We start from the raw sequence: 13,235 nt of genomic DNA, 5'->3' as shown, positions 1-13,235 counted from the left end.
CATTATCATAATGATTTGTATCATTCTTGGACCAGACTGTCATCTCTCAGCTGTAGGTTATGGTAGTGTGAAATGTCTGTACACAATTAGTTCAATTGGTTTAATCCTGTTGCTAAAGAGGCCAAGGTCAAGGATTTGATTCCATTGAGTTTCTCGAGTCCACAGCCACTCCTGACCCCAGTCAGATAGCTTACACATGTGTCTCATTAGTCCCCAAGACAGCAAGCCAGAGCGGCTCTGAAAACACCCAAATCCACCCCCTCTGCTAGAAAATGCTTTCTGGTGCGGACCTTAGGGCAGGGTGGGATTGTTTTTCATTTTTTCCTTGTCATGATGGACAGCATATATAATGAGGAAAAATAACTTTTCTCTAGCATACATATTCAGAGAAGAGCTAGAGCTTAGAAAATTGCACAGGGACTATTTATTTACATGTCAGCATTTTATAGGGTGCTTTGTGGCATGGTAGGACTGGGTTTATGGTCCAGGAGAAGAGTTACAGTTCCAAAACATTTGATAAATTATCAGGAGTTGTAAGAAAATTACAGCTGCTGGAAGCACCAGCGACTGCCACCGTTAGTGGATTTGGTTATGTGATGACGATCTAGGGTGAGCGAATCACGTTCAGTAAAACGCTGTCTTCAGTGGTTCCTTCCAAACAGAAGAGGACCCTTTGGTAAATTTTATCTTCTCTAACAATAAATGTTAGCCCCATGTCCTGAAATCAGATCCCTTTTGGCTCTTCAGAGAAAAATATATCTTATCACTCTCTGAAAAATTGAATCATTTAAGGTAAAGTACTAATCCTGAAAGTATTAGACATTTCAATGCAAATGTCATAATTGTCGGAAAAACGCCCACGTTTTTATGTAAAAGTGTTCTGCGTTGGCTTCCTTCTTCTCATTTGGATGATTCAGTTTGTCTAGATAGTATACAAAGCTTGGAGTAATTCATTGTTAACATATTGGTTCGGTGTGGTTTAATTTGCTAAGAGTACATAGTACTCTTGGAGTGACAGAGTTTATGAATCTACCCTCATTCATCTTCAGATGTTCCATTTGAAAATCATTTCCATTTCCTCAGGTTTGCCCTAGCTAAGAATTCCTTATAGAATGGAATTAGTCACCAGCATTGTTCATTCATTTCCTCTTAAGATAGTATATAGGTTTGCAGACTGTAATGCTGATAAACAGAATTTAAAAAAAAAAAATTCTTTGAAATTGCACTTTGAAGTTTTTCTGTGACCTCCCCCCCCACCCCACCCCCGCAAACATCACATTAAAACAAAACTTCTCCTTCACACATTCAGTTGTTAACATATCCATAGTAGGATGGTCTTCCTGCATGTGTAATATTGACATTGAGAACTGCCATATATATCCCCCCACAGGATCTGTCTAGCCCCAAACTGTGAAAAATGTGATTTAGTAACTTTCCTTCTTTTTACCTCGAACAGAATTATTTAACACTACTGGGCAGTTTTCATCTGATGCTTGGCCATTAAAGAATGGAGGAGAAAATTTACCTTTTGCAAAAAGTGAATTGCTGAAGATGAGTCAATGCTATCGCAGCCTTCATTCCTCTCCTTAATTCTAATCCCTGGATTTTTTTCAAAGATAACCTCCTTCCAGCTGCCTTGCCCCTCCCAGGGAGCACCCTTGCCAGCTGCCATGCCTCCTTGTTCTGCCCACCCCCAACACACACACACACACACACACAGACACACAGAGACACCTGCTGTTACTTGCCTGATTGCAAAAACAAGATGTTTCTCTATAGCTTAGTCAGATATTGGTCTTGAAGAGTCTGTCTCAGAAATTTAGGGGTGATACATTTCACCCAAACGTTAGGTCAAAATGTATATTAGTTTTTAACCATTTAGGACCCTTGGATTTCAAGATTAGAATTGAAGAACAATAAAAACAAATTTAAAAAAAAAAAAGAATTGAAGGCCTAGAACTAGCTCATAGAAAGTAAACTTTTTAGTATTTTTCATGTTCCATTGATAAGCCTCACTTGTTTGTCCCCAAATTCTTGTTCTTACAGACTTGCATCCATTATACTACTTTTAAACTTCAACTAAGTTACCAGGTGTCTTTATCACAAAACTGATTGGGAGTAAAATAATTTAATTTGTTAGGTAAAAATCAAAATGTCTTTCTTGATCATTATTTTTCTCCTTAGAAAGTGTTTAGTACTGTAGGGAAAAAGTGCTGAGTAGACATCAGATGATCTTGCCAGTGCAATATAAGGTGATTGAGGAGGCTTGAAAATAGTGTCAGTGCTTGTTATAAATTAATTAATCTTAATTAACAATTAATCTTATTATAGATTAATGCTGGGTTCGTATTAGGTCTATTTCTTCTGAGCCTTTTAAGATATCCAACACAATAGTATTTCACTTTTACTGCAATTCTTTACTCTTGGTTGAAAAAGAAATGGGAATTCCCACTGTGGTGCAATGGGATGGGTGGTGTCTCTGCAGCACCAGGACACAGGTTTGAGTCCTGGCCCAGGACAGTGGGTTAAAGGATCCAGTGTTGCTGCACCTGTGGCATAGACGGCCCGGGAACTCCATAAACTGTGGGGCAGCCAAAAAAGAAAATCAATGGAGGAGTTCCCGTCGTGGTGCAGTGGTTAACGAATCCGACTAGGAACCATGAGGTTGCGGGTTCGGTCCCTGCCCTTGCTCAGTGGGTTAACGATCCGGCGTTGCCGTGAGCTGTGGTGTAGGTTGCAGACGAGGCTCGAATCCCGCATTGCTGTGGCTCTGGCGTAGGCCGGTGGCTACAGCTCTGATTCAACCCCTAGCCTGGGAACCTCCATATGCGGCGGGAGCGGCCCAAGAAATAGCAACAACAACAACAACAAAAAAAAAAAAGACAAAAAAAAAAAAAGAAAATCAATGGAGATCATAAATCCCCAATGTTATTCTTTCCTTTTGTTTTTGTCTATAGATTTTTCTTAGAATCTACATATTTTTCCTAAAAATTCTTTCCCTGTCCTTTGTCCTTCAAGTGCAGTGTTTTTACCATGACCCTAAATATTTCTACTGAGTCTTTTTACATTTTTTTAAAGGTTTCCTTCAAACTACTGCTGATGAGTTTTGCTTTTATTATGCAAGAAAAGATGGTGGCTTGTGCTTTCCAGATTTTCCAAGAAAACAAGTCAGAGGACCAGCATCTAATTACTTGGACCAGATGGAAGAATACGACAAAGTGGAAGACATTAGCAGGTTCATAAAGCTAAATGTTCTTTAATCTTAAAAAAGAAAAAAGTAGCAAATCTTGAGGACTGGCTGTGCTCACATCCAACAGCTGTATCTTCCAGCTGTTTTTTTTTTTTTTTTCTTTTTGGTAGTTTGCTTCTCTAAAATCATATTCCCTTAAATGCTTTTAATGCTGAGACCATTAATCTTCTGTTATGAGCTTGGCTTCCCTATGATTCATAGGAATTTTATGAGAATAATTTTAAACCTGAATTGTATGGTTATTGTTAGCTTATGGCGCTGTGGAAACATTCAGCACCGTGATTATTAGCAAATCAGAGTTTTATAAATAGATCTTAGAGCTTTCTCTCTGTGTGCCTTTTCATAAGGTTTAATCATGGTGAGTAAAGCGAATTTGAATTATTGTCACTGAAAGATGAGATTGTGAGCTTGTGAAATTTTAAAATATGTATGTTATTTTGATTCTCTCCTTTACGTTCAGATTGAAGGCTTTTTGAGGGTTTTTGGTTTTTTTTCCCCCACTGAAAAGACTTTGAAAGGCCATATTGTGACGTGGGATTAGCAGCCCTTCATGATTATGGAAACCATTGATTCCTAGAGGAAATATATCTTGAAAAGGATGCTAAGGGCATCCCGTACCTCCTTCATCGCAAGCAAAGCTTACTGGTTTTCTTTAATTTGTTTAGAAAGCATAAGCACAACTGCTTCTGTATCCAGGAGGTTGTGAGTGGGCTGCGCCAGCCTGTCAGCGCCCTGCATAGTGGGGACGGCTCACACCGTCTCTTCATTCTGGAAAAAGAAGGTTACGTGAAGATACTTACCCCTGAAGGAGAAATTTTCAAGGAGCCTTATTTGGACATTCACAAACTTGTTCAAAGTGGAATAAAGGTTGGCTTTTTAAATTTTATTTATCTTTGCTCTGGCTATGTTAATTTTATTTTAGTGTTATCCTAACTAGAAGTATTTCTTTGTAATAAAAGAAAGAATATAGGAGAAAATAAGGAGAACAACATAAGGGAACAGTAATTATGGCAACTAAATCAGGACACTGACATTACATTTTGAATGTTATTCGGGAACTGTTGAGCAGTGCAATCAGATTGATATTTTGACATGGTTTCCATATGTAATTTACAGACTTAACTCTTGGTTTTATAAAGTATTTGTTTAAATATCGTTTAACAGGCATAATACTTAGAATTGTATAGCAGCATTTGCTAGCAGAACCAAAGAGGTCTTTTGATCATTTTGGCAATCGCAAATCATTCTTTTGCTGCATCTGTGTTTGAGTCTCTGTCATAAAAAATGCTCCTTATATTGTGATTTCCTTGTGCAATGTTTTTACAGGTAAGTCAGATATTTTATTTATAGTTGGCCACCTTTATAATATCTAAGCACATCTATTTGCCTTCTTTCCCACTTCTCCACTTTGAATTCTCACATTAAATAATCTAGTAGGTGTGTAAATAAAATTGTCAAAGTTTGTTTCACAAAAGGGTAACACAGTACTATATTAGCAGTATTAGCAGTACTAAGGTGTCCGCCAAACTAGCATTTGAAAATTAAGACTTAACAGCTCATGACTGTTTCAGAGTGAGACAAATTAACTGTATGATTTAGAAAGAAGTGGTTATCTTTTTCATTTCTAAACTGGAAACAAAATTAAAGGAGGATTTCTACTCATATAGGAATAAGCTCCTCTTTGCTTTGTTGAGCTCTATGCAAAGGTAAGAACATCAAGACCAGAAGAAACAAATCCAAAAAATATAAATATATTCCTGATATCTATCTATTCAGTACCTACCATGTGAAATAATTAGGATGACTCAATTAGAGTACAGAGAATGCCTATTGTTGGGACCACCCAGCCTCAAGGTCATGTTGTGACAGCATCACCAAGGCGTACTGTGAAGAGAAGTACCTTATGGTACTTGTGGTCCTGTAAGGAAAGGGGCTTTGGCACCAAGGCACAGATGGTGTGGAGAAGCCGTATAAAACAGGCGTTTTAGCTTTCTCCCAATAAAAATGTTCATTACAGTTCCCAGCAAATAATCAAAAGTCTTTTAAAATGAAGCATTAATGCTTTGCACATCAGAGTTCAATAAATACACTCTGAAATGGGTTCTGATAACTCACTGCCAGTGGTAGCTAATGAGCAAACAATAAAGATTCAGCAGCAAAGGCCATTACTCACTAGAAGGGTTTTTCTTACCATGAAAGTTAAGCATGTTATCTATAAAATAAAAAATTGGGGAAAATATTTTAAAAATCATCACCTATAATCCCACCAAACAGGAATACCACTATTAACATTTTTATATACTTTCTTCCAGTTTTCATATTAAAATTAAATGAATTTTTCATGACTACAAAAGTAACAGAAGTCCATATTCATAAATGTAAAAATAAAGATCATATTTTCTTGTAGCTTTTTTTCCTAAGAAGCTTTAAAATAAAATTGAAAAAAAAAAAAATAAAATAAAATAAAATTGAAATCCAACCATATTTACATCTTTTTAGCCTTCTTTTTTCACCTAACAATATATCATGAGTGTGTTACCGGGCTTGGAAACTGTTCTCAAAAACTTAATTTTTGGAGTTCCCGTCGTGGCGAAGTGGTTAACGAATCCGACTAGGAACCATGAGGTTGCGGGTTCGGTCCCTGCCCTTGCTCAGTGGGTTGATGATCCGGCGTTGCCGTGAGCTGTGGTGTAGCTTGCAGATGCGGCTCGGATCCCGCTGTTGCTGTGGCTCTGGCATAGGCGGGCGGCTACAGCTCCAGTTGGACCCCTAGCCTGGGAACCTCCATATGCCGCGGGAGCGGCCCAAGAAACAGCAAAAAGACAAAAAAAAAAAAAAAAGAAAAAAGAAAAAACTTAATTTTTTATCTTTTTTGCACGTTCCACTTCCTTACTATGAAGTATTTAGGGTGACCCCAGTATTTTCTTATCATTGTAGATAATGTTATTTATCATTCTTGTATGTATTATGTAATCTGATCATGGATGATTATTTTGAAATTTACTGATAGAAGGAGCATTACTGAGTTGAAGGACCTATGCTGTGATACATGTTGCCTGTTTGCTCTAAAATATAATGTATCTTTAGGTATTTGAAAGAATAATACATAGTTTTCTGGTACTATTTTACTTAAGATGTTGGTGCTAAAAATATGTGTGTGATCAAATATAAGTGAAAGAAACAGACTCAGAATACTTGAAAATTTTGTTGTAAGAAGTGAAAACTTGATGTTCTTGTCTTTACTTCAATTTAACTGCCTAAAGAATGCCTTCCTTCTAATTAGAGTTACTTCAGCGTCCCTCTCTTTTCATTTACGCCCATTCATTGGGATATGAATGAAAGTTTGTCTTCTCTGATGTTGAGACATCTCATCATGCAATAAAATTGCACAAGCCAAGTTACGACAGTGCCGTGATTCTGCAGTATGTTGGTTCCACAGGCGTCTGGGAACGCTGCAGAACCCTATTTGGCCCTCTTTTCCTAGGAGAGCTGCAAGGCTCCTGTACCTAAAATAAACTTTAGAATCCATTCTTCTACATATTTCTATGTAGATATACATATTTCTACATGTCGATGACAAAATGTGGTGTCTTTTAAAGTTCATATTTTGGACTCCCTAGTATTTGCCAGTTAGTAGTATCAATAAAATAGGAATCTATTACATGCATATTTGAGTATATATTGTATAGCAAGTAATAATATCATATCCTTATCACCTTAAGTGGGTTATTCTACAACTGGTCTTTATCTCAGTCTCTAAGGAACTCCTGTCACAAGTCACAGATGGGAAGTGTTAGAAGTGGCTACTGTTGGTTTGATGAGGCAAATGCCAACACATTCATGAGCTGCTTACTCCAGTGATTTTTGTGGTCTGCCCCTCGGAAATGTGGAAGTAAAAAGCTTATCACAACTATTTCAGTGCAATTCTTCAGGCTTCTTGGTATGTGAATAGTTAGTGTGTTCATGGCAGTATTCTGTGTTTGTCAAGGATCATTTTGCATAAATAATGCAAGTAGGAATTTTCATAAATTATTATGCATATCACTTCTCTATTCTTACAGTTTTAAAAATCCTGAGAAGGAATCTAGTTATTTTAACAGACTAAAGGGTTGATCACAGTATTCAAATCACAAAATTAATCATGTATAATAAGCCCAAGCTTCGTATGTTTGAAATAACTGCAGAACAAACCACAGTGGTGATCCCCCCATGACAGTAATTAATGTCCAAGATGAGTATATTAAATCAGACATAAAGAAGAATTCTTGATTATAAGAGTTTCTGAAAGCCAGTGCTGGGTATAAGGGAATCTTGAATTTCTTTTCTGCTAATTATAAATTAAGAAATAACAATGATTTCTGTCACTTGGTAAAGGACTGACCTTTTTGTGGCAAGGAGCTGCGTTTGGTTGATCTCCTTAAATCTCTACCAGCCCTGATTCTTACACCACCAGAGAAGGACAAGTCATTCAGGGAATTTGGACAGCTCCTTCCTAATTGGGTCTTGACTGAAGCTAAAAATATGGTGTCTTGTCTTTAAACACTCTGATTATGCTGCCTATATTGTAGGAGATTTCAACACCCTGTGAGCATAGCGGTCTACATTTCATGGAGCAAAATTTATGTGCAAAAATGCAAAGCACCAGCTACAGAACCGACCATTTTTTTTGCTATAGGAGATAAATTGTAGAGTTGAATTAAGGGAATACATTCTATGCCATATGAATGTAAATTTCCATTTCATTGAGGAATAGGTGATTCCAATCACAACAGCTCAAATCCTTGAAAACTGAGCTTTTTGAAATTGCCAAGCGTGAGTCAGATATATGTTTTAAAACTAGCTAATGGTGTGCTAGATCTTTAGTGATAGTGCATGGGACAAGCTGACCCCTAATGCTGACCTTATCAAGAATGGTTCAAGTGTCCAACTGGTGATCAGACTAAAATCTTCATTTTGTGTGTGTGTGTGTGGTGTGCGAGTAGGGGGCATAGACCTTGTTTGTCGATGTTGTTTTATCCCAAAGAGGGAAATTCCATGATCCTGGTGATCCGAGATCTTTATAGTGAGCTTATCTCTGAATTCAGAGTCAGTCCTTCTGGCAAGTACAAGAACTAGTCTCATCTATGCGAAATGCTTGAGAATGGTCGGCCTGTGGTTCTCGAGAATGGCTGCACTGTTGAATTGTCTGGGAGCTTTAGACAATCCTATTTTCCAAATTAAATCAGAATATTTGGAGCTGGAACTCAAGCATCAGTTCATTTTTAAAGCATTTCCAGGTAATTTCAATGTGTAGCCAATTTGAGAACCACTGGTCTAGACTGAGCCTCACCCATGGGTCAGCTGAATTGGGAATGAGACCCATTTTCTCTGGCTGTGGCCACACCATATTACTAAAGTGACTACTGGTAGCAAATTGTTGGACACCAGCTGTCATTGTCCTCTACCTGTCATTTACTTGACCTCCACATATTACTTGTCCACTTTGAGTGAAAAGAAGAGTTAATTTAGGCAGCATGAAAGATTCTTGATACCAAAGTTTGAAAAATGATGTTTAAAAATCTCCACAGTTCATTCTAATGGGACATGGCTTTACCCATTTTTCCTCTTTTTGTTCCTTTTGGGAATCTGGTATTCAGTTGGTTGACAACATTGTTCTCATTCTTGTTCCTAAAATATGTAGTTTGCTATTATATCTGAAAACCCTTGTTAAAAAAATGACAGGGATACCGGAAGTTACTTAAGTGTCATCTCACCAGACGTCCCGACTGTCAAGAATCTAAAAGCCAGCCTTAGCTTTGCAGGTGTGCCTGCCACACTCAAGATGATCTTGAGTCTGTCACCTACAGGGTGACATCGTCCCCCCCATCCCCCCGAGAAACTGACACCCAGTTTTCCTGGGCGATCAGAGGACTCACATCCACGGCAGCCCTTTTGGCCTGCAGCGTGCAGCAGACAGAGCTAAAGACTTGTCTGTCACTGGGACAAGTGTGCCTAGACTCCTGTCCCTCTCTATCTGCTTGGATCCTCATTTCAAAAGATGCTTTTCAAGGCAGTCCTTCTACCAGGGGAGGAGAGGACGTAAGGCTGAAAGCTGCAGATTGTCCGGGTGAGTGAGCCCATTGACATGGGGCTCTTGAGAGACAGCATGGAGGAGGATGCAAGGTGCCCTGGGGCAGGAGCCCACGGGCAGCCTCTGATTTCACATGCTTGCAAATCACCCGCATAGTTATGAGCAGCGCAAGTTAGTGAAATCCAAGAGCTCATTGGCCCACTGGATTTGATGTCCTACTTTTCTGAAGCTTATCAGAGACCTTACCTTTCACATCTTCCTCTGTCTTTAACTGGTGATCTATAGTAGCCCATGAAATGTTTGTGTGCTTTTGTTCAAGTGAAGTGAGTCAGAGCATAAATGAGAAGCAATGTTCTTTTCAAAACTTGTATTGGAAATATAACACACACACAGACACACACACATATGATGATGCTTGGGTCTCATAGCAAATGCTTTCTCAGGAAAGTTGTTAGAACTCTGCTTTTAAGCATACTTTTTAGGTTGGGAGAAAGTGTGTGTTTGGTTGAAAGAAAGCAGCAAAATATATTTAACATATTTGGTAAATATTGCAATAGAAACATCACCATTCTGGAATGTTCTTTTTTTTTTTATGTTTGTGACCTATCAAATTATTGCATCAGAAGTTATTAAATCTCATCTGAAAGAGAATTGCTTTAGTGGTGGAAATAACCATTAGATACCTTCATTCTAAAAGTAGTAGACGAGATCGGGCTTGGGCTTATCAGACACAACCTTGAATAGATTTACAAGGAGATCCTGCTGAATAGCATTGAGAACTATGTCTAGATACTCATGTTGCAACAGAAGAAAGGGTGGGGGAAAAAATTGTAACTGCAATGTATACATCTAAGGATAACCTGACCCCCTTGCTGTACAGTGGGAAAATAAAAAAATAAAATAAAATAAAAGTAGTAGAAAGTTAATGAATGGTCTTCAAAAACTTTTAAATGCCTTCATTTTGGGGTAAAAATCTGATTCTGAACCATAAAAATGTAGATCCACATGTAAATTTTTTTACTGAATTTATTTTTTATATTAAGATAATAGTGATATATTAAACCCAACTATCTTTATTTTATTGAGTGTGGCTGACACTATATCAAACTGGCCTATACCTTGAAAAATGTTGTTTTCAGTTTTTGAATAAGTCTATCTCATTTTCAATCACTGTGAATGTCCACAGAGAGATCATTTTTCTGTGAAGCAAAAGGTCCCTTGGTCATGTGAAATAATCTAGTCTAATTTTCTCTTTAGTTAAATTAGTTGCATTTCCGGCACTCTTTTTTATTTTGGCATTTGCAATTCTAGTGATAAAACATTTTAATAAATAGAAATGGACATAGATGCCAGTATGAGCCAGTTTAATCCATAAGTTATTCTCCAGCATGCATGATGTTTTTTTCATGGAAGCAGAAATTGGAGTATGCAGGGTCCCTCCGGTTGAGTAGAGAAAGACCCGCCTTCTCCTGCATTTTTAGTCCCATAAGTCACAGCTGAGGTGAGGAAAGTCTTTTTATTTATCTAAGACTTGAAAGGCAAAGGAAATAGAGCCTGTAAATCTTAGAAGTCCTATGTAATCATTTAAAACTAATGAAAAACTAAGAAATCTTTACTCTAGGAAAGGTCGCTGCCATCTTTAAAGAGCATCTGTCTGGATACAGCAGCCACCACCTCACTGTAAATGACTAGAAAGAGAAGAGAGAAGGGCTGCTGATAATGTCCAGTGGCCGGGTTTTCCAGTGGCTCTATTATCTCATGAAAAGGAAATCACAAAGCTACCTCTCAATAGTAGAGGGAGTACAGCCCTCCCTTTGGGAGACCTTCAGTAGCTTTTCTTGCCCAGTGGTATAGATGGTCTTCAAGCCAGCCACGTTGTTAGCAAGGACGCTCTCGTGTTTCTTACTAATCCTGACAGCCATTTTTTAAAGCACTTACTTTGCTACCCTATTACCAGAGTACCTCTGTAATCCTCCCAGGAGCCCCGAGAGGCAGGCATGAATATCCCACTTCACAGACGAAGAGACTGAGGTCCAGAAGTTAAGGAAACTGCGCACGAGAACACCGCCAGCCAGTAGCAGAGCTGGATTTGCAAGGCAGTTGTCAGACCGCAGGGCTCTGCTGCTCTGTGCTTTTAAACAGCAGCGCCTCCTGGGAGGGAAGATTGGGGAGCACGTTCAAGAAGCAGAGCTAGGTGATGGTTGGTGTAGGCCCGCTCGTGCTACTCATCCTGGCTGGCTAGACAGTGAGGAGGCTGTCAAGCATGCAGACTCATGCTTGTCACTGCGTTCAGACCCTGTGCTGGCTGTTTGACTCCAGGCTTGTTGTTTAAAACTGTAGGCTTGGTTCTTCATCTGCAGAATGGAGATAGTACAAGGTTGTACCTACCACTTTACATGCACAATCTCATATGAATCTGAAGTACTTTGAAGTACTAATGAAGCATTAGCTGTTCATCATCTATCATATGAACATGAAAAGAATTGGAAGGAAAGGAAAAAGTGCCCAGCCCTCAGAATGACTCACAAGCTCCAGCGACCACTGTTAACTATTCTCCCCGGGATTGAACAGTTCCCCCCCCCCTTTATCTGGGATTGGTTGATAATTGCTGGAAACTCTATGATGGTATTAGCATTTGCACCAAAATTACATGGCAGTTCTATGGAAACAAAGTTATTGGTGAATGTGTGTGGGTTTTCTTCCATTGGCAAAGATAAACCCCGAATATATTTTTATTTAAATGTAAAACTAGAGGAAGAAAACGTCTTCATTTTTACACCATCACCTTTTGGCATTTAGGCATATGGCCTTGCTCCCTACCTCATCAAGCAGAACCCCCCAGTTCTGAGTTTCTCAGGGCACATGCCTAACAGCAATTAAGCACAAAGCAGCTAACACAGGAGCATGGCAACAAGCTTTCATCAGCATTTCCTTGCTTTCAGAGTAGTTTTTCTCAACCTGGATATTATAGTAATGTAGGTCTTTTTGTGTGTTTATTTTGGAACATGGTTTGTGTCACTCTGCCATAGAGTTAATAAATTGTAGGATTTGCAAAGGAAATATACTGAGGCTGAAAACTAAGAAGGCTCATATTTTTGCCCACTAGCAGCTATTGCTCAAAGCACAGATTTAGAATCTCAGGATTTGGGAGTGGAGCAGTTGGGCAAAGTTACTGTGAAATTAACATGTAATGTCATGATTCGAAGAGTATTACTCAACATAATTAAAAAAAAAAAAAAAAAGTAGATCGGGGAGTTCTGTTGTAGCTCAGCAGAAACGAAATCTGACTAGTATCCATGAGGATGCAGGTTCCATCCCTGGCCTCATTCAGTGGGTTAAGGATCCAGGGTTGCTGTGACCTGTGGTGTAGGTTGCAGACAGACGAGGTCCAATTCTGAGTTGCTGTGGCTGTGGCTGGTGTAGGCCAGTGGCTACAGCTCCAATTCAACCCCTAGCTTGGAAACCTCCATATGCCTCAGTACTGTGCTAAAAACACACACACACACACACACACACACACACACACACACACACAAAAGTAGATCAGTAAAATGTACTATAAAGTCAGGGAAGAGAGAAGTTTAAAGGAAGGTTTCAAAGGTAAACAACACATCACACATCAGTTAATTTATCATGAAATGTGCTGGAGTTTAGGTGCAAGAATATATAAATGGAATGACCACAAATACCTCCCTCTCAGACCCCAGGTTACAGTGGATGCTTTTCCCATCTCATTAATTGAATATTTTATAGAAAGCTTCCTAAATCTGTAAGCATGTTTGCTCCTTGGTTTGTGTCTTCCTATCTAAGACCAGTTTGGGGATTTATTTATGTAGCATTTTGCTTCTAACAGATTTCTTTCATCTTTGCATTTATATACTAAATATAGAGAGATTTACTTATAAAATATATAAC

At 38.6% G+C, this 13,235-nt stretch overlaps 1 protein-coding gene across 3 annotated transcripts in view; it reads left to right on the top strand.

The window, feature by feature from the left end:
* HHIP (hedgehog interacting protein) overlaps window positions 1-13,235 on the top strand; it is a 94,608-nt gene that overhangs the window by 9,518 nt on the left and 71,855 nt on the right. For all 3 annotated transcript variants that reach the window (XM_021100665.2, XM_021100664.2, XM_003129171.7), the window contains exons 3-4: window positions 3,079-3,235; window positions 3,916-4,117. In XM_021100665.2, the coding sequence (XP_020956324.1) occupies window positions 3,079-3,235; window positions 3,916-4,117 (359 nt within the window). The remainder of the gene's footprint in view (window positions 1-3,078; window positions 3,236-3,915; window positions 4,118-13,235) is intronic.

This window comes from Sus scrofa, chromosome 8 (genome assembly GCF_054392235.1).
Source record: "Sus scrofa isolate SSC_HxYL_T2T_F1_AM1 chromosome 8, Sscrofa_HxYL_maternal_Yorkshire_Landrace_v2.0, whole genome shotgun sequence".
Classification (NCBI taxonomy): domain Eukaryota; kingdom Metazoa; phylum Chordata; class Mammalia; order Artiodactyla; family Suidae; genus Sus; species Sus scrofa.
The sequence above is the reverse complement of the archived record's forward strand: the minus strand, read 5'-3'. Positions and strand labels throughout refer to the sequence as shown.